Raw genomic sequence first — 22,265 nt, 5'->3', positions numbered from 1 at the left:
GCTGTGCATTGAAGCAGACTACAGAAAGCAAATATCAAACATATCAAACTCTGAAAGCAAAAACAGTATGAAATGCTGTGAGAATTAGTTACATTTCCTCTGCTCTCTTCAGACAGGTCAGTCAGAAACACAGGACACAGGAGCTGCAGCTGTTGGGAGCTCTTTCTCTCTGTCACACACAGAGTTACACATAGAGTTAACTGATCAAGTGTGAGGGGAATTTCCCCTCTCCTCATGGCTCAGTCAGCTGTCAGTTTTGGCGTCAGTAAACTTTGAAAGTATTTTGCTAACAGTAAACAATGAAGTTGGTACTAAAATGTATACACCAGTACTTAGCAGCACTTCCCAAACAATTCCTGTGTCAATTGAAAATAAATATGTGAATCGATAGTATTCCTTTAAAGGAAACCTGAGATGAAATTGATTAAAAAAATGTATACTTACCTGGGGCTCCATTCTGCCCCCTTTAGGTCGTTGACTCCCTCGCCAACCTCTGTGGCCACTCTGATTGCCAGCTGGCCAGCTTGGTCTCTCATTCCAGTCGCCACAAGCCCAGTTGTACTGCGCATGAGCTACCCATTGGCAGAAACAATCTGTGCTGTATTACTGCAAAAGCACAAAAAACTCCAGACAACAGGATGACGGCGAGGGAGCCAGTGGCCTAAAGGGGGTTGAAGGAAGTCCCAAGTAAGTATAAATGCTTTATTCAGTTTCGTCTCAGTTACATTTTAAGTTTGCTAATGAAGAAAAAAAAAAGGAGTGATTGTGACAGCTGCACGAATGTTAAGTAGAAAAAAAAATATGATTGCGTTAAGAATTATGATTGCGTTCTACAGTACTTGACCTCGTAGGTTAAATACTCAAGACCACAAGAACTGTAAAGATTCGAGAGGTTACTCTTACGGCAAACAAAAAGCAAATATATTAGAGGACTATCATATTGTGATCTTGCCACAATGAGGGTTCGGGTGAAGACTAGAAGAAAACATGTAGACATTCATTGTGAAACAAAACATTAGGTTGCCAGCAAGAAAAAATTATTAAAGGCATCTATCCCTTCAGAGCCAGTCAAATGCATCTTTATTGGAAATCCAACTTTACAGCGATGGTATAATCTTGCCAAAGCTGTACATATGTTTTCCTTTTAGCTTTTAAAATGCATGGTCAAAATTAAAGAGACTGGCAAGTCAACGTTGTGCAGAAGAAAATTCAAAAGATCTGATAAACATGGTCCAAGAACTTGTCAGCCAATGTGTGAATAATGAAAGCTACAGGAGCCGCAAGAAACATCTCTGCACACTAACCTCTAATCTCTGCCAGTTCCAATATCCAGTCTTATGTGGAACCAAACACAGATTCCTTTTCTGGCTTCAACAGACATTTGCATTTTTGTTCAAGGTAGCATATTTAGGTCATAATTGTGATAGATGAACATTCTTATTTACTATGGAGCGCCTGGAAAAGGTGTTTTCTGGTATTTGGCAGATTTATGAGGGAACAGTAGGATAATACACACTGAAAAAAATACCTACAGAAAACGGGCCCATTTCACTGGAAACAATTCCACCCACTGGGCCCTCAGAGTATCACATATGGCTGGTTAATGGGCCGTCTACACACAGATTTTTATACACGGTATTCTATTAAAAGTCTATACACGCTTTTTACTACAATTGATATTGTGTGGTTTTGTTGGGCAATAATTGTTAGATTAATGTTGTTTACCAGGCTTAATTTATGACATTATCATATGAAGGCAGAGTAAACACATATATTGCTTAGAGACAAAAAGAATCTTTAGCAGTTAGCAGTATGTAAATAACGATAATGAAACAGTTATCTACCCACAAACATTTCATGTAAAATGACTCATCTCATATCATAAAAAGGCATCATTCACTTTAGTAGTTACTGCTGTCTCCAGTGACTCTATAAATTCACTAACTGCAGAAGATTAAACAAATATCCGTTTGACTGAATGACAAGGAATTAAGCCTATAAAAAGTGTTGCTGCAGCATACAAACAGACTTAGAAGCACAGATGCAACCAGCTTATTCAAAACATACATTTATCTTTAAAAAATATATTAGAAAAGAGTGTTTTCCTTACCTATATTACGAAAAATAAAACATAAAAGAAAATGAAGAATAAACGATTTGAGCTATAAGTATCTATTCAGGCATTAAAATGGGTGCAAATGGTAATTTCCAAGAAGAAAGAAAACAATTAAAAGGAAGTGAACTATGAGGGTTAGCTTTTTTTAAAGCTATTCACAGTTGAGGTTCACTTTTTCTTATATAATTATGGTTCGACAACAATCAATCTTTCCGAAATTCTGTATGTGCAACATGCATGGAGCTAAATACAGATTTTAAGGTGTGTGTATTTAAACCGCTTGTCTTTTTCTGCATAAAAGGACATACGTATCCATGTAACAGGTCAGTATGTGCCATATAGCATTTGCTATGTACAAAGCATAGATGGGAACTAAAAAAGCAATGCTCTCCCCAAAAAATAAAAAAATCACTGTTCGAATATATTTTCCCTAATGTTTACTGGTAGCTTGTGGCAATGGAAATTTGATTTTCTTTTATGCCTTTATATTAAACTGATATTGCACATTTCTTTACAGGAAAAACAATTAACCGTTTATACCTGCCTTATTCACAGCCTTAAAGCGGATCCGAGATGAAAAACTAACTATAACAAGTAACTTGTCTATATATCTGATCTAAAGTTTAGATAGTTTACATAGCAAATCTAGCTGCAAACAGCTTTAAAAGAATATGATTATTTATTCCTGTGATACAATGACAGCAGCCATGTTGTTTGTAAGCATTATACAGAGGCAAGCTTATGTGTATCTTGAGCAAAGAACCTAATCCCCCCTCCTCCTCCCCTCTGCCTCTGAAATCTCTGGCTAGTAATACCTCCCCCTCCTCCTGCCCAGACTGAGCTCCCATGAGCCCTTGCTACTGTCTGAAAGTGCCTTGGCTCTCTGAAAACCTGTGGGCGTGGCTTATTTTATAGGGAATTAGAGTATTAAAACAAAAACAAAAAAGTATTTGGCTTGAGGAATGCCCTATAAACAATAGGAAAGGAACACAATTATGCAATGAGAAAGTTCATCTCGGATCCACTTTAAGGTAGCCATACACTGAGGTTGAATGAATCAAATGGATCAAAAATTAAGTTGTCATTTTGATGTAGAGTTCATTCTTATCGGCCGATATTCATCACATTTTTAAAATGAATCAATTGAGTATGTTGGGTTATTTCAGTTGATGGAATAAGAATCGAGAGCTTTTCATTATGTATTCGATCGACCTTTACTCGATCTGATTCATCAGGGTGCTTATTTTGTGATTGAAAATAGTCTCTGATCAATTAAAGGTGGAAAAGTGGAACAAAAAACGACCCTAGTGTATGGGCAAAAAAAATAGATGTATGTTCAATCAATTCATTATTTTAAATCGATATAAAGAATTAATAGGTCTATCAATCAGTGTATGGCCAGCATCAAGTTACTTGACATTTTTTTTTAAGCTTTGCAAAGAAGCTGTACAACTTGAATTAATTTTCCATAAACAGAAAGAAAACTTACAAATTAGTATTAGACACACATTATTATTATTATTATTATTATTATTATGTTACATAGTCAGTTGGGTTAAAAAAAACACACACACAGTATGTTCATTGAGTTCAACCAGAAAATATGGTACAACACTATATTGCACCATATGTGTTTATAACATTTATATAGTACTAATAATGCTTTTTTTTACAGAGAACATCAAACAATTCCTTTCATTAACTGTTCTTAATATGTGCTCAGAATCTGATGTCCCTAGGAAAGTCTAGGAAAAATGTTGGGACACCAGTCAACCTACCAGCACGTTTTAATTTTTTGCATTAGCGGCAGAAAGTTAAAGCACTGAGAGGAAACCCAAAAACGGGTGTTTGTAGAGAGTTTTCCCAGTTGGCAAAATTATAACTCTTCCCACAAGAAAAAAAAAAGATAATTGAATCAAACGTTCTGCAATACAAACCCAACTATGAAGCTTTTGGGGCAGTTACTGTATGTCTCTCAGCACTGCTCAGACTACACATGATTTAAGGAATCTTTTTAAAGAGCACTTCAATTATAAAAGACAAAGCCTGTCATGCCAGAGTCTGTCTTAATGATGCGGCACTGGGGGGTCTCAGGTTTAATAACTTATCTGATCCGCTGTAATTCATACAGGTGATATCTGCATCCCCCTCAGAAATGCAGCCATGGTCTTTTTCAAATTTCTGCTGAGGCTCTGGCCACCCCATATGCGTTGCCATGGCTCGCCCCCAGCTCAGCAGCCACAAGCCTTATTGGTAACTGACAAGAGGGGGGCGGGACGTGTCAATACAGGTGGAGGTTTTTATAGAGCTTCATTAAACTTTGGAAACATGGTCAAGACTGTATTTCTGAAGCGAGGTGCAGAGACTACTCCCCTTATCCTGCAGCATTAAGCTTGGCATGATAGGCTCTGTCATTTATACTGGATGTACTCTTTAAGGCCTTCTAATATCCACAATTTGATACTGGCACCCAGCCCTACTTGTTTGTACCTGTAAAGTCATTCAGCTCCTTTTCTTGTCATCTTACAAATAATTCAGATAGTGCCCTCTTTTTTCATGCTTATTTTTTTTACTTAGGAATAGAGGATCATTACTATTCATAATTTTCAGTATTTGCATTAGGATATTCAAGTCCATCTCTACTTTATACATATCTAATCACCATATATCCCATTTACACATTCTAATTCCCTATTAGCATGTAGTAAAGTAAGAGTATGTTCATCCCTGCATGTCTGAGCATTATATTTCCAAGTAATTAAAGCAGATTACTCAGTTTTATTTCCTAATCAAATATGCATATGCTCATATTGTTGCTTTCAAAGAGCTCTGTAGACAACATGAATCTATCAATACTATTACTACTATAACAGAATTATTATTGATATCTATTCCACCCTAAGAAAAGAAATTGTTATGCTGACAATGGCTGTGATTTAACAAGTAAAAAACTACAGATCTACAAATGCATTCATATTAACAGATGCCCAGAGTGAAAAAGACTAAAGAGGCAACCATGGGCCGATCCAATTCCTTATTTCTCCTATGTGACATTTTCACTTATTATTCTTATTGATTTGTAGAGCGCCAACATATTCTGTGGTGCTGTACAAAATAAGAAAGCAAACATGGGGTACATAATGGCAGTGGCTGGATAGTGTAATGGTTAAGGACTCTACCTCTGACACAGGAGACCTGGGTTCAAATCTTGGCTCCAGCCTGTTCAGTAAACCAGCACCCAGCACATCTTAGAGGCTGCCCATAGAGCACGTCTTAGTGGCTGCAGCTCTGGCGCTTTGAGTCCACCAGGAGAAAAGCGCAATATAAATGTTCTGTGTTTGTTTGTGATACAAACAATGATATATATCAAACATGGACACTGGTACACGTGAATATGAAATGCAGAGTAAAGTGCGACGTGGGACGCATTAACCACTTGAGGACCGCGGTGTTAAACCCCCCTAGTGACCAGGCTATATTTACAGAAATAGGCCACTGCAGCTTTAAGGTCTTGCTACAGGGCCGTACAACTCAGCACACAAGTAATCCCCCCCCCCACACACACACACACACATCTTTTCTCCCCACCAACAGAACGCTCTGTCAGATTGCCCCAGGTGTGTTTATTTTTTATAAATATTTATTTAATTTTTTTAATTAAATTTCCCTATTTTTTAAATTATGTTAATACCCCTCCCTCCCCCCATCTGCCTATCACAGTGATCGGCTGTGATAGGCTGCAGCCTATCACTGCAGATCGCTTCTGCGTCCCCTAGGGGGACAGCCATGTCACACGGCTGTCCTCAGTACAGCGCTGCCTAAGATCGCAGCGCTGTAAAGACTTATTAGACGGCGGTTTTGCCATCTGACAGTCTCCGAGCGTCGATCGCCGCTGGGAGGCTGAAGGCGGAGCAGAGCTCCGTCATCAGAGCGGGTATAAAGTAGTTAAAGAAAGAGGTCACTGGATAAGTTAACCCTCCCTTACCCGCCCCATCAGCTGCACTAATTATCTGAATGAAATCTGAATGAAACCCATTTGGATTTCATCCTAAGCTCATCCCTGATCAAAATGTTAAAAAAATAGACTTTTGCCTTGCAAAAAGCAGATGTTATAAATGATATGCCAAAGTGATAGATTCTTATAATAAAATGTGAAAAGGGGTTATACTAGGAGTTTTAGAGAAATCAACTGGAATGTATGTAAATTTCTGACTTTAACTGAAGAGATTGCCACATGATTATTAATTCAGCTCAGCAGATCTCTCTATGGCCCTTATTCAATTCAGTTTTTCTCCTGAGTTTTCTCCTAGGTGATATTTTCACACTTTTAAGCCACCAGCAAGCGAGACAATACTTTTAATTTTAACCTACTTTTTGGTACTTTTTCAAATACAGCGCGCTGAAAAGTTATTTTACACAGAAGTTGAAACATTATCTCCAAGGCGAAAAAGTGAACTGAATTAGGGCCTAAGACTGCAATAACTACTGGATCAAATATTTCCATGCTCTGTCCAACTAATTCTGCTTGACAAGTCAAATGCATCGCAGCCTGTCAGCCATAATCCAAGACAATGTTTATTTTACTGACTTTAAGACAATTGAACTGTTGCCATAACTATTAAAAAAAAAAAAAAAGATTCTAAAATGCAAGAGACTGCGGCGACACCTGGGATGAGCTCTTTGCTATAAAGGTGAATATACAGTATGTAAAAATTGATTACCACAAATACAGGCTGATTTGTAAATAATAATAAGTTTGCATTCATTCCTTGATTTTCTCAGTCAACCCTAACTCATTTATGGAAGGATTCTGGTTAAGGCTGGGACCCATTAGAGAATAAAAATTCTATCAAAAATTATAACTTTCTTTACAGCCATTTTTACACTTAAAGAGGAACTCCAGTGAAAATAATGTAGTAAAAAAAGTGCTTCATTTTTTACCATAATTATGTATAAATGATTTAGTCAGTGTTTGCTCATTGTAAAATCTTTCCTCTCCCAGATTAACATTCTGACATTTATTACATGGTGACATTGTTACTGTGGGCAGGTTATTTAGCTGTTTCTAGCTGCTCTGTCTGTTACAGACAGCTAATAACAGCTATTTCCTGTCTCTGAACATTGTTACATTGTGGCAGTTTGCCAGCAGTACCGCGGTATTCAGAGCCTCTTGTGGGAGGGGTTTCAGCACAAAATCAGTCACACAGCGCCCCCTGATGGTCTGTTTGTGAAAATCATTGTCTTTCTCATGTAAAATGGGGTATCAGCTACTGATTGGGAAAAAGTTCAATTCTTGGTTGGAGTTTCTCTTTAACAACCAGCACTTTCCAGAGAGATTTCAGGGAATACTATTTTGGACTCTGCATTGCCTAAATGAAATCACTTTGAAATTGCTGCAGGCTCCACTATTGTGATTGCATTGGCTTGCACTAGCAAAGCACTTGATTCCTGGAAAGCAGAAAGCACTGTGGGTAGCACTCTAGCAGGCCCCAGGCAGAATTTTGAGGAGAGCAGACGGCAGTATTTCACAGGAGCAATTGTGATTTCTCAAAAATCACAATCACGACGCCCGCAGCATTTTCGGAGGAAAAGCAGGGTTCAAAATCCTATTCCTTGACATTGCTCCAGAAATTCCCATATTTAGTGCAAAAAATTGATGATTTTGGATTTACAGCGCGCCCCAGCTCTTAATAGACATTATCTACTGGGTTTTTTTGTTTTTTTTTGTTCATCTTGTTTTTTTTTAACAAAAATACCTACTGGTTATGTAAAGAATGGTCAATTTTTGATCAGACCTCTGCTGAAACCTGATCAATGTAAAGTGGTGCAATGTATGAGAATGATATTCTACAAATGGAAACCAATGGAAGAGCAAATGGATCAGGGCATTACTGCATGGTGGATAGTGTGCTATATTTACATATTTCCTCCCTTCTTGACAGATAGAAACAAGAACACTCATGCATATAAAAAGAACTTTAAGTGGTCTGCTTATGGCTATATAGCTAATAGATATCCCATTGCTGTGTGAATCTAAAAAAAAAAAAAAAAATTGAAAAATATACTGAAATCAGACATGCTTTGGTTTCTTTTTTCAATTTAAAGAGGAACTTTAACCCAGGATTAAAGTTCATCCCAATAAGTAGCGGATTCCCCCTTTACCACAAAAAAAACTTTACCCTTTCTCCAATAGATCATTGGGTGGGTAGGTGGGGGATCTGTGTGACTGATACTGGTGAAACTCCTCCCACAGTGTGAGGTCATGACCATGGTCCTGACAGTTTGCTGTCTATGAACATCATTGTATTGTGGGAAATAGCAGCTGTTACCAACTGCCAAGACATGGAACTCTCAGTGACGAAAATTCTGTACAGATCATCTGGCAGAACTAAAGACGCCCCAGCAGTGATAAATGTCAGAATGTAAATCAGGGAGAGGAAAGATTTTACAATGGGCAAACACTGACTAAATCAATTATAAATGAAAAAATGTACGAAAAAAAGAAGCAATTTTCCTTATGTTATTTTCACTACAGTTCCTAGTTAAGGAAGTTAAGGAAATTATTATATACAAACTCTGGGCTAAATAATAGTTTTATAATCCCTCCTGTGTTTAATCTGCCTTTCTATATCCTAAGAAAGCAAACAACATATAAATATAATAAAAGAGAACATATAGCATTTGTAATAAGAGCATTTGTAATAAGAGCTCTATAACAAGTGACAATAGAAGGTTTAATATCCCCCAAAAGTAGAAGAAAATAAATAAATACCCCCCCCCCCCCACACACACACACACACACTAAGAAACAAAAAGTAAAGACAGCAGTTGGAAAAAAACATTTAAAGGGACTCCGAGCAGTGCAGAAACTATGGAAAGATGCACATCATTTTAAAGCTCTCTTTTTCCTCTTTCCAATGATATATAAACCGCCACCCTATGCCTTTTAGTTTTCGCTATTTTCGCGATTGAAATTGCCGCGGCCGCGATTTCGATCGCGAAAATAGAGAAAACTAAAAGGCGTAGGGCAACGATTTAGGTGTCGTCAGAAAGGGGAGAAAGAGAGCTTTAAAATGATATCCATCAAGCCATAGTTATATTGTATTACACAGGACGACTTTTTGTCAAAGTCAGCAGCTGCATTCAGCAAAATGGAGCTGCTGACACTGGGGAAAGTGTCGTCCTGTGTAATACAATATAACTATGGCTTGATGGATATCATTTTAAAGCTCTCTTTCTCCTCTTTCTGAGGAGGAGAAAGAGAAAGAGGAGAAAGAGAGCTTTAAAATGATGTGCATCTTTCCATAGTTTCTGCACTGCTCGGAGTCCCTTTAAGCCACAATTCTAAACTCACCTGTGAACATTCACAGCTAAATATCATGAGCACATTTAAACAGACCAGGATAATACTACTTTGCAGCTGAAAAAAGTCCCTAGCAAGCCAGACAACTTACAATAATTTATTAAAGGGTTCTAAAACAAACATCAAAAGGGATAGATCTCCAGTCACATTCTACTCCACATTGCCTAATGACTAATTTGTAAAGGAGTGTGTAAGTCTTTACAAGTAAAGCCAAAATCATTTGAGGACACTTTGATATAATGCCACAAAGGATATGAATGGAGGAGGCAGCAGGGGATGTGAATGGCCGTGCTCTATAAAAGTTCTAATAAAAGAATAGTGGGATTCCCTTGTGCTGTGAAAACGTCCTCCATTGCACAAGGAAATTCAGAGAGGAGACAAGTATCTAATACTCTGTTTTTTCATCCATATCAGATATTTGTGCTGCTTGTATTTAAATCTTGTTTGAATTATATAAGGGTTTATTTAAACAATCAAATCCCATTGGATACACAGCTACAACCACATGATTTGCACCCCAAAACTGTCAATGCAGGAGCAGCAACATAACCAACCATACAAACTGTATATCTAAAAGGACATGAACGTTGGTTCATGGGCAATAATGCAAAAGTGAATAATGCAAAAACAACCATAAAAAACCCTTAAAATCAAGGTCTGCTTTTGGATCTTTCATTTACACAACCACACACGTTACCCTCTCCTCCTCCATGCACTCTCTAGTACCACCTTATTATCAACCTGGAGGATCACGAGATTGAGGTACTTAGTGTTGTAATACTTTCAGTTGGCTAGGGCATTAACTTCACAAATAGACATGGTCCCAGAGCACCAGTGTACAGTAAGGAAAATTCTCACCCTTCTGTATAAGATCCATCTAGGCCTTAATTTAGACTTCTATGCATCTGTGGGCATAGAGAGAATAGTGCAACATCTGCAACTTTTTAGCATGTAAGCACTGGCCAATCATGCCACACCCAAGGCAATATTAAATGTCCGCAGCCAATAGGTGCATTCCCAATGTAGATGTGTGATGTAATCCCTCCTTCCTACATATTTTGCATGCCCCTTGCGAACTGTGAAGGTAGAAGAAAGGAACCTGCCATTATAGACTAGGAACAAGAAACTAGGTAAGGACTTCAAAACCGTCCACACACTCATGAAGCTCTACGATAGGGCAAAACATTAAGGTGGGAGGGGCTAGGATGGCAGGTTGTGTACAACCACCTGAGATGCCTGGTCTCCGTTGGGTGTTCAGATGTGAGTGGGTACACTGCGGCCTCAATAGCTGCATAAGGACGCCAGACGCAAATTCCAGTGCATATGCATGTTGCTTACTTCAGATCATGAACATGCAAATCAGTCTACAGTACACTAGGGGGTAGTGTATGGCTACACATGCACCCAGGTGCTTGTACACGAACAAGATGACTTAGGACATACTTTCATGCAGTGCAGAGACCATGGAGTATACTGAGAGAAACCCAGCTCACTGTACAGAAACCATTTAACCCAGACCTACTACATGGATGTTCAAGAGTCATCAGCCCTCCTGGCTTATTTATGGAAAGAATGCCAGACCAATTATAAGAAGCAAATACTTAGACACAATTTTCAAATAAAACTAGTATGGTTGAGCAATCGAACTATGTAGAATTCCATATTTTGAGCTTCCCATCTGAATTCAGCATCCTGATTTGGAATGAGGAATTCCACAGAATTTTGCCATTTGCACTGAAGTTAATACCGTTGACTTTAGCAGTTTATAGCAAAGCACCTATACATGCTATTGTCCCCAAATTTTCTAGTCATGTTAGGGGGAATAGTTTTCTAAAATACTTTGCAGTTTTTAAAAGAAACAATGGTTTTTAAACTCAACTCTGTAAAACGACATTTTGCTACAGTACACTTTAATATATACAGAGTTCTATTTAACCCCTTGTCATCCATAGAAGTATAGCAAGCACCTTTAAATGTGCCATTGGGGCTTTGCATTTGGTTTGTTAAAAGACCACTGGGGATACTCCCTGAGAACCTAAAATCTAGAACTTGTAGTTCAGCCTGTATTTCAGCTTTAGGATAAGTTTTATTACAAAGGAATTAGGAACGGCCTATACATCTTCAATTGATAAAGAAGGCGCGTTTTCTTAAGCCTTAATAAACAATGACTTACCTTATGGTCGTAGGGGTTGTATGAATGGAAAAGTTGGGACATTTCTTTGGTACGCTGTTTTTTCTATAAAAAAAAAAAGGAGGAAGAAAAAAAAAACACATCAAACTTACAGTAAACCCATCTGAATGTTCCGGTCATTATAAAAATAAAACCATTATTCTGTGTTCTAAAATGGTTTCTGAAACTTCATGCTGACAACCAATAAGATCTCTTTTTCACCAGAAATTGGACTAACAGTAATGGATTAGAAGAGCTCAATGCAAAAGAAGGGCATGATTAATAATTAAGTTTGCTTTGTATTTAGAATTGCTTGCTAAGTGATCGAATGAGAAGTACACAGTTTATATCACATTCCCTTTGAAGATCTGTTTGACTAATGATAGCTGAATAATCTGTTAGTAAACATGGTTGTATCTGACAAGTTAACAACATTTACACAAAAAGGACTGTTTTGTTTTTAGATTATGTTCACTTTGTTCTCCCATAAATAAGCACATGACCACAAGTTAAAAAAATAAAAGGTAAAAAAAGGAAATCGCTGTTCTATGAAGTTTATAAATTTGCAAAATACACCAACTTTTCACACAAAAACCCATGGGGAACATATCCAGCAACAATAGGATATACGCTTAACCCTTTACAATCTTATATCCTGATCACCTATGTCCCCCCAACACTTAGGCCCGGTTCACATTAGCGTTCGCTATCCGGATTTTCCGGATCTGATCCGGACCGCATACTGTACAAACGGAACGTACGTTCCGCATAGCAATGTAAAGGCTATGCGGACGTTCACACGTGTCCGTTCCGTACAGTACGGAGCCGGATCGGATCCGGACTCCTTTCCAACATGCGCTATTTTTTGGGTCTGGATCTCCGGCCCACACACCCGGACCGGAGCCGGACCTGAGCCTGACAGCACCATCAGGAACACAGAATCCAATGGGGAACGGAAGGCACAGAACACACTGCCTACAAAAACCTGACGTTCTACCCCACTTCCTATGCGTATCCAAGCGGCCATTTCGGATGGGGACACATGGGCCAAGCATGTCTGGAGTGGAGCAGCAGTGACACACGTGCTGGAGCTGTTTGGCAGAATGTCGGAGGTGGAGGTGAGGCCTACAGCGGAGAAACCTGATTCTACAGGTGCACCTTCTGCTGACCCCAACATTTTTTTTAAAAATTTCGCTATTTTTTGCCCACGGATCCGGATGGCAGCCTGATGCATGCCTGATACAAACGGACCGGATCCGGATTGGAACTGTACGGTTCTGATCAGGATCAGGTCAGGATCCGATCAGGATCCGATCAGGATCCGGTCCATTTACTTGCCAAAATGCAAGTGTGAACGGGCCTTAATTTTTTGTCTGGTGTGCTGGAGGGAACGTGGGTGATCGAGATTTGTGGCAGTGGTAGAGATCCGGAGGGTCTGTACCTACTCATACTACAGTGAGGAGGTGATCTGGCATCAATGACGGGGGTAGTGTATACATAGTTACATAGTTAGTATGGTTGAAAAAAAAGACACCCGTTCAACCAGAAAAAAAAAAAACTTTAAAAAAACCACAACATCCTGAACACGCACATATCCCAGTTGATCCAGGGGAAGGTGAAAAACCTTACAAGGCCTGGGCCAATTAGTCTTAAAAGGGAAAAAATCCATACCGACTCCAGATGGCAGTGAAAAAAAATCCCTGGATTAACTCGCCTGGGAATTACCTAGTAATTATAGCCAAGGATGCCCTTAAATGCAAGGGAAGCATCGAAGCCTCCTTTGACCACTTCAGCCTTCAGTATCGTTTCATCTTATGCATCCAAGCAACATTCACCTCCCATTCATTCGGCAACAACTTTATCACTACTTATCACAATGCAATGATCTATATCTTGTTTTTTCCACCACCATCTAGGCTTTCTTTGGGTGCTACATTTTGCTAAGAATTATTTTATTATAAATCCATTTTAACAGGAAGATTAAGAAAAAAATGGAAAAAAATAATTAGTTCTCAGCCATTATAGCTTTAAAATAATACATGCTACCGTAATTAAAACTCATGTATTTTATTTTCCCATTTGTTGCCGTTATTACACCATTTAAATTATGTCCCTATCACAATGTATGGCGCCAATATTTTATTTGGAAATAAAGGTGCATTTTTTTCAGTTTTGCGTCCATCACTTATTACAAGCCCATAGTTTAAAAAATAACAGTAATATACTTTACTACATACATATTAAACAAGTTCAGTCCCTAAGGTAACTATTTATGTAATTTTTTTTTATTGTATATTATTATTTTTGCCCAAAAATGTTATGTGTACCTATCAAGGCGTGTGGGAGGTAAGGGGCTAATTTTAAAAGTAAAAAAAAAAAAAGAATTATCTGGAAATTTTTATTTCCAGATGTAATTTTACCATTTGGCCACAAGATGCCCTCGCAGCTCACTTCTGGAAAAGTTCCTCCGCAAAGCGGAACTAATAAGTGGATGGGGCAGAAGGGGATTTGTGAAAGACGGAACCGTCTCGTTGACGGTGTCGGTCTTCCATACAGAGACTTAGATCAATGAATGGGAACTTTGTTTCCATCCACTGATCTACGGGCTAAGGGAAGGCGACGGGAGCGTGCAGCGGCAGCATTGTAGCATATCTGGACTGATATATCCATCCAGATAGGCATAAATGGTTAAATGCAGATCAGCTGGTGCACTGTAGCTCCACCCACTTGCAAACGTGCCATTGCGCAGTGCGATGCTGGAGCGGATCAAAGTGGGAGTGTGCCAACATAATATTTATATCACGTGGTGCAGCAGTGGGGAGTAGGGCCAGCGACAATAGGGATTTGAAGGGGCTGTCGCTAAGTCAGATTTTATCTAACAACAGCACTATCTAGCGGCAGCCAGTTTTCCTACGTCAAGCTATGTCCGACATTGTACCTATGGAGGAAGGGTCAATATCGGACATAGTCCCACAAAGTATTGGAATGGGTTAAGAACCATCTAAAATGTTCCTGTTCCTATCCCTCTTTCCTGAAGAAGCCTCAACACTCCACCTCATATCCACCTAAACTGGAGGTCCTAAGCTTTACATCATCACCCCTTTTTATACTTTTTCTGTTCCTAGGCCCAGTATGTTTGGCTTCCCTTCCATGTGCAGCAGCTCCTCTCCCATTCCATCTGTTGCCCCTCTATGTGTAACATGCATGTGCTGCAGCCCCTTTTATTTCATGTACAGCTCCCTTGGTCATCAGCTTCCCTTTTTCATGTGTTGCTTCTCATTTGCAGACTTCTTTTTCATATGTAACAACCCCATGTCACTTCCAGGTGCCTCCTTTGGGTACAACAGTCCAAGGCCTGGGCCTTTGTGGCCTTTCCAGAAATCCGGCCCTGAGTGCACCACATTGCCCTTCAATGCAAAAGTGTTGGCTTCTGGTGTCCAGACGTTAGTGCGAAGAAAGGAAATACTTATATAACTGATCAGCTCCATCAGATGTAGATTGAATGGTACATCATTCAAACAAGTAAATTAACAAACAAAAATGTACTTATCTTCTCTCATAAGCTGAGTGTAGAATGTGGAGCTATTACACCATTTCTGCCTGAATCACATCATCTGCCTTTCCAAAGCTGTAATGGAATTGATTCTCCATTTCAGTCAATCTCATTCACAGACAATTTCTTCAGTGAACATTCTACTCTAGAGAACGGCCTACATAAGAAGTGATCTAGGCTGACATGCAGCGCATTTATAGAAAGGAGATTGCTTATTTATGATCATTGTACATGCCGATTTAAAATGATCAAACTTGGGAGATAAAATCCTGGAACAATCTAATGGATTAGGCTGTATTATGGAAAATACCATTGCGCGAAAGAAGAAGAAAAATTGGCAAAAGTTTGTTCCTTAGGCATGTGCTAAAAAAATTGCTGAAAAGTATTTTTTTTTAATTCTCCCTCTTCTTGGATACACTGCTGCATGTTGCACATTTTATACGCATATTGCATATTGCGTATAGCCATGGCCAAAAGTTTTGGCAATGACAAATTCTGTGTTTTGCTAATTTGGCTGCTTCAGGTTTTTGTTTTTTTACATGTTCCTGTGGTACACTGGAGAACAATGATGAACATTTAAAATACACCTGAACTGACAGGCTGTTCATGAGGACGAATGCTACCATTACATTGAAACACTTTCGAAATCACTAACAATCCCAGGGAAAATGCTGCAAGAAATGCTACACGAAGCTCAAGTGCTACTTGCAGTGGGCCCCAGGCGTATCAATATACAGGGTCTATAACTCACCCTAAAGAATATAGAATACGTATTTCAGCATATGCTGATGATCTAGCACTCACAAATAGCAATCACCATACTTTCACACCTAATCTGATGGCCAAACTGAAGCTTTTTTTTCATGGGCTTCATAATTAGCAACTGTAAATACAATATAATGGTAATAAATAAGCCTGAGGACCAACTGCAGAGAATCAAATTGTATACTAAAATTAGATGGACTGAAAAGCCAGTTACACATCTAGGCATTTACACCACTACAGATTATGGAAAATGATGCCTAATAAATTATATCCCCGTTTTTCTTAAATGTAAAATCAACTTGTAATCGTAGCTAGGAAACAGAATAGCTTTAAAATTGTATTTTTTTTACCAAGATCACTATATCTGTTTAGAGCTTCCCAAAGTACTCAGAGCTATTTTGCATAAAGTACAACAGTAGATGCTGTCACATGGCATAATAAACTATATAAAATTAAATATTATATTTACACCTACCTCATAAGGCCTTGGAGCATCACACATATTTGTATACTACTTGAATGCACAGTTGCGAGACACAAACCAAGTGAAGGGAGAGAGGGAGTAAGTGTGTGAGTGTGTGTTTCTCAATTTGGTCTCAGTCCTAATTTAGTTTTAAAGGCTAAAATTCTAGGTCTAAAGTTTTGGCTGCCTCAGGTGAATGACAGCAGTTTGCTAATGTTTATTCAGCTAAATGCATGCGAGTCTTGAGCTACTGAACATCTGTTCCTTATAGTGAGAGGAGCAGGCTACTTCTATACATGATTGGAAATGCACATACACATTTATCTTGTCAAGTTACATCACTACAGGATCCCTTTAATTGTGGAGCTCTCTGGTTACTATATCAATCTCAACACCCTGAACACTCTCTTTGGGGGAAATTTGAAAAATGTGTCCTAGAAATAAAACTGTCTGGTTCTTAGAATACTTATGACTGCTAGGGCCCATACTGCAGTGAAATGGTATCCCCCTATCTTATCCTTTGTAAAGGTTTTGGGAAGGATCACTAACAGTTGCCTTAATGAAGCATAGACATGCATACTACTTGAAACATCTGATAAACATTTGATTTTTCAGGGTCTATGGCTCATGAGCCCTTGTGGGTTTCACCCAAGATCTTGTAATCTGAAGAGCTGGAATAGACAACATTTGCTCAGTTTATGGGAAACATTATTGTAAAGATAAGTTCTCTAATCTATAGAGACTGAAAAAAAATACCACTGATGTCTTAACCACTTCAGGACTCAGCCTTAACCCCCCATTAAGGACCAGCACTGATTACTAAGATCTGTGCTGGGTGGGCTCTACAGCCCCCAGCACAGATCAAATAACAGGCAGAGCGACCAGATCGCCCCTCTTTTTTCCCCACTAGGGGGATGATGTGCTGAGGGGGTCTGATCACTCCTGCATGCATGTGGGTGGCGGGGGGGGGGGGGGGCACCTCAAAGCCTCCTCCACCGCAGGATTCCCCCTCTCCCTCCCTGTCCCGGAGATCGGAGGCTGCACAGGAACGGATCTGTCCTGTGCAGCCTCTAACAGGCTCCTGCCTGTCATGTGACAGCGATCCCCAGCCGCTGATTGGGCAGGGATCGCTGATCTAGTACAACACTGCTACTGTTAGCAGCGTTGTAAAAATGTAAACACAGCGGATTATTTCCGCTTGTGTTTACATTTAGTCTGCGAGCTGCGATCGGCAGCCCGCAGGCTATTCACGGCGCCCCCCGCCGTGAATTGACAGGAAGCAGCCGCTCGCGCGAGTGGCTGTTTCATGATTAATCAGTGATTCTGAATGTATAACATACTAGTAATATTTCTATTTAGTGGTGTCATAGCGGTTTCTATTCTATTAGCAATCACACAGCATTTCTTTTATAGAAACAAACTACAATTGGTGCAATGGAGTTACTAGCTATACTGATGAAAACATGTTTCAAGGTGCATCAAAGCTACAGAAAGAGCCAAAGGACCACCAAAAGCCCCATCTTTGGATAACGTTGCAACACTTCTTGTCCCCTCAAAGTAATTTCTTCATTAGTAGAAACTATTAGTTATAATTTATTTTTTCTTCCTAGAAATTATTTGAAGAATCCAAGGCAGCATTAAAGGTAACCTGTCACGACCGGCAAGACAGATTGTGTGGGGTGGGAAATTATCTGACAGATTCTTCATAGACTGTTTTTTTTTTTTAATACTCTTACTAGGCTAATTTTAAATTCCAGGATAGTGTGAATAATTATTTTCACCCATCACCTGGACAGCAGAATCAACCCAGCAGATGTTTTAAGAAGGTCAAAGCAGAGGCATATCTCCTGGGCTGCAGGCATAATACCACAAGAGCACTCTCTTTCCTCCTCCTCCTCCCTCACCCCTCTCTTTTTTCTTCTCTCTCACTCACTCTCCACAGCACTTTCCTTGACCACCCTCACTCCTCTTCTCTTACACTTCTCCCTTCCCCCCCCCCTTAGGGGTGTAGTTTCTGTGGTTGCCATAGGCAGCATCTTACCTACATAAGCCACTAAGTCATACACCATACAATCTCTATTGTACATTATTATCTCATCTACGTAGTATGACTGTCTACCTATAGAATTTGTTCAAAGCATACACTGTCTGTTTAACCTCACACTACACAGATTTGATAAATGTTAGACAAAGTCTACAATCACGTTTACACAAAGTATGGCTAGTTTTAACCCTCTGGTATGCTAATATTCATTTAAAAAGCACCATCCAGGGTTGTAAAGATAAATCATGGGTGTTCCCCAGCAGAACTTTGATTGGGCAACCTAATGTTCACACCAATACCCTTGCATAATAAACATGGCCATTATGATCTTCACTTCCATAACAAGTGTAGCCGCAAAACACCTTACAGAGGATGGGAAGATTAGTTGGGAACAACCCAAAGTTATAAGCCCCACTGCAGTCACAGGGGCTGCTCTCCTATAATTACATCTCTAACACCATCCTATTATTTAGTGCTGCACAGAGTAAAATGTAGACAATAGTGGGGAAACATATATATGAAATAGGAAGATCCAGCAATGCGTTATATAGATACGTACATTAATCACCTGGAGTACTATTTTTTGTATCTGTCTATATTTCTGTATCTTCATCTTTAATAGTGATAACAATTGATACAGCACACAATACAATCAGAACATTCAGCAACATAAGAACAACAATATATGCATGGTTTATTGAGATTTAAACATCAGCAATGTTAGTAGATGTTCAATTGATAGGTACACAATAGTGATAGAGTCTCACTTGTGCGGCATCCTATTACTGGCCTTGGAAGAAGCGTGGGTAAGCACAAAACTGGATAGGCCAATTGACCATCTAGTCTCTTTGGATTTTTGTTATTCTTTATATAATTTATCATATTGTAAACCATTCATTTACACAGCAGTGACTTTGTCCCCTCCCCTCTTTGGAAATCCTAACTTTTGAGCGTAAGTGTTAAAGACACCCAGAGATGAGAGAATCTCTGTATTTTTTACTTACCCGGGGCTTCCTCCAGCCCCATAAGCATGGATGTGTCCCTCGTCGTCTTCCTCAGCGCTGCCGGTCAGCCACAATCTTCCCCGGTAAGCCGCTCAGTGATATCAGCGGCGGCGGACCTTCCGCGCAACGCAGAAGGCGCCGGCTGACGTCACTCAGAGTCAGACCGAGTCCAACTAAGCCGCTTACCAGGATTTGACTGCGGCTGAATGACATCGCTGAGGACGGCGAGGGACACAGCCATGCTTATGGGGCTGAAGGAAGCCCCGGGTAAGTAAAAATACAGCAATGCTCTCATCTCTGGGTATCTTTAAGCAGTTGGCACTGAAGACCTACAAGTGCAATACTTATTAAACTGTCTGGTGCCCACAATTTACTTCTATACTTGCCTGCAGATTATAATTTCTTATTTAACCATTTGCCGACCGCCCACAGCCCATGGGCGGCGGCAAAGTGGACGCCTAAAGGACCGCAATACGCCTTCAGGCGGCGCGTCCTTTAGGCATGCCGGGGGAGCGATCGCGTCATTGATGACGCGCGCTTCCCCCGGCAACTGGCTCCGCCCACCCGCCGTAACATCCCGCCGGCCATACGGAAGCGCCGGCGGGATGTTAACCCCGCGATCGCCGCTACAAAGTGTATAATACACTTTGTAATGTATACAAAGTGTATTATACAGGCTGCCTCCTGCCCCTGGTGATCCCAGTGTCCGAGGGACCACCAGGGCAGGCTGCAGCCACCCTAGTCTGCACCCAAACACACTGATCTGCCCCCCCCCCGCCCACTGATCGCCCACAGCACCCCTCAGACCCCCCCTGCCCACCCCCCAGACCCCTGTTTGCACCCAATCACCCCCCCTAATAACCCATCAATCACTCCCTGTCACTATCTGTCAACGCTATTTTTTTTTTATCCCCCCCCTGCCCCCTGCCCCCTCCTGATCACCCCCCCACCCCTCAGATTCTCCCCAGACCCCCCCCCCCCCCCCTGTGTACTGTATGCATCTATCTTCCCTGATAACCTGTCAATCACCCGTCAATCACCCATCAATCACCCATCAATCACCCATCAATCACCCCCTGTCACTGCCACCCAACAATCAGCCCCTAACCTGCCCCTTGCGGGCAATCTGATCACCCACCCACACCAATAGATCGCCCGCAGATCCGACATCAGATCACCTCCCAAATCCATTGTTTACATCTATTCTCTCCTCTAAACACCCACTAATTACCCATCAATCACCCATCAATCACCCCCTATCACCACCTGTCACTTTTACCTATCAGATCAGACCCTAATCTGCCCCTTGCGGGCACCCAATCACCCGCCAACACGCTCAGATTGCCCTCTGACCCCCCCCTTATCAATTCGCCAGTGCATTAATTACATCTGTTCTTCCCTGTAATAACCCACTGATCACCTGTCAATCACCTGCCAATCACCTATCACCCATCAATCACCCCCTGTCACTGCCACCCATCAATCAGCCCCTAACCTGCCCCTTGCGGGCAATCTGATCACCCACCCACACCATTAGATCGCCCGCAAACCCGCCGTCAGATTACCTCCCAAATGTATTGTTTACATCTGTTATCTTCTCTAAACACCCACTAATTACCCATCAATCACCCATCAATCACCCCCTATCACCACCTGTCACTGTTACCTATCAGATCAGACCCTAAGCTGCCCCTTGCGGGCACCCAATCACCCGCCCACACGCTCAGATTGCCCTCAGACCCCCCCCCCCCCCCTCCCTTATCAATTCACCAGTGCATTAATTACATCTGTCCTTCCCTGTAATAACCCACTGATCACCTGTCAATCACCTGCCAATCACCTATCACCCATCAATCACCCCCTGTCACTGCCACCCAACAATCAGCCCCTAACCCGCCCTTGCGGGCAATCTGATCACCCACCCACACCAATAGATCGCCCGCAGATCCGACGTCCGATCACCTCCCAAGTGCAGTGTTCACATCTGTTCTCTACCCTAAACACCCACTAATTACCCATCAATCACCCCCTGTCACTGCTACCTATCAGATTAGACCCCTATCTGCCCCTAGGGCACTCAATCACCCGCCCACACCCTCAGAATGCCCTCAGACCCCAGCCCTGATCACATCGCCAGTGCATTGCTTGCATCTATTCCCCCCTCTAATCACACCTTGAGACACCCATCAATCACCTCCTGTCACCCCCTAGCACACCTACCCATCAGATCAGGCCCTAATTTGCCCCGTGTGGGCTCCTGATCACTCGGCCAAACCCTCAGATCCCCCTCAGACCCCCTTCCGATCACCTCCCCAGTGCATTGATTGCATCTATTTTCCCCTCTAACCACCCCCTGAGACACCCATCAATCACCTCCTGTCACCCCCCTAGCACTCCTATCCATCAGATCAGGCCCAATACAACCTGTCATCTAAAAGGCCACCCTGCTTATGACCGGTTCCACAAAATTCACCCCCCCATAGACCACCTGTCATCAAAATTTGCAGATGCTTATACCCCTGAACAGTCATTTTGAGACATTTGGTTTCCAGACTACTCACGGTTTTGGGCCCGTAAAATGCCAGGGCGGTATAGGAACCCCACAAGTGACCCCATTTTAGAAAAAAAGACACCCCAAGGTATTCTGTTAGGTGTATGACGAGTTCATATAAGATTTTATTTTTTGTCAAAAGTTAGCGGAAATTGATTTTTATTGGGTTTTTTTCACAAAGTGTCATATTTCACTAACTTGTGACAAAAAATAAAATCTTCTATGAACTCGCCATA

At 40.9% G+C, this 22,265-nt stretch overlaps 1 protein-coding gene across 3 annotated transcripts in view; it reads right to left on the bottom strand.

Moving 5' to 3' along the window:
* Window positions 1-22,265, bottom strand: part of CDKAL1 (CDK5 regulatory subunit associated protein 1 like 1) — a 1,042,481-nt gene that overhangs the window by 264,669 nt on the left and 755,547 nt on the right. For all 3 annotated transcript variants that reach the window (XM_068236967.1, XM_068236968.1, XM_068236969.1), the window contains exon 12: window positions 11,653-11,715. In XM_068236967.1, the coding sequence (XP_068093068.1) occupies window positions 11,653-11,715 (63 nt within the window). The remainder of the gene's footprint in view (window positions 1-11,652; window positions 11,716-22,265) is intronic.

The sequence above is a fragment of the Hyperolius riggenbachi genome, chromosome 5, assembly GCF_040937935.1.
Source record: "Hyperolius riggenbachi isolate aHypRig1 chromosome 5, aHypRig1.pri, whole genome shotgun sequence".
Taxonomy (NCBI): domain Eukaryota; kingdom Metazoa; phylum Chordata; class Amphibia; order Anura; family Hyperoliidae; genus Hyperolius; species Hyperolius riggenbachi.
Note: the sequence above shows the minus strand (reverse complement) of the source record. Positions and strands in the feature narration are given on the sequence as shown.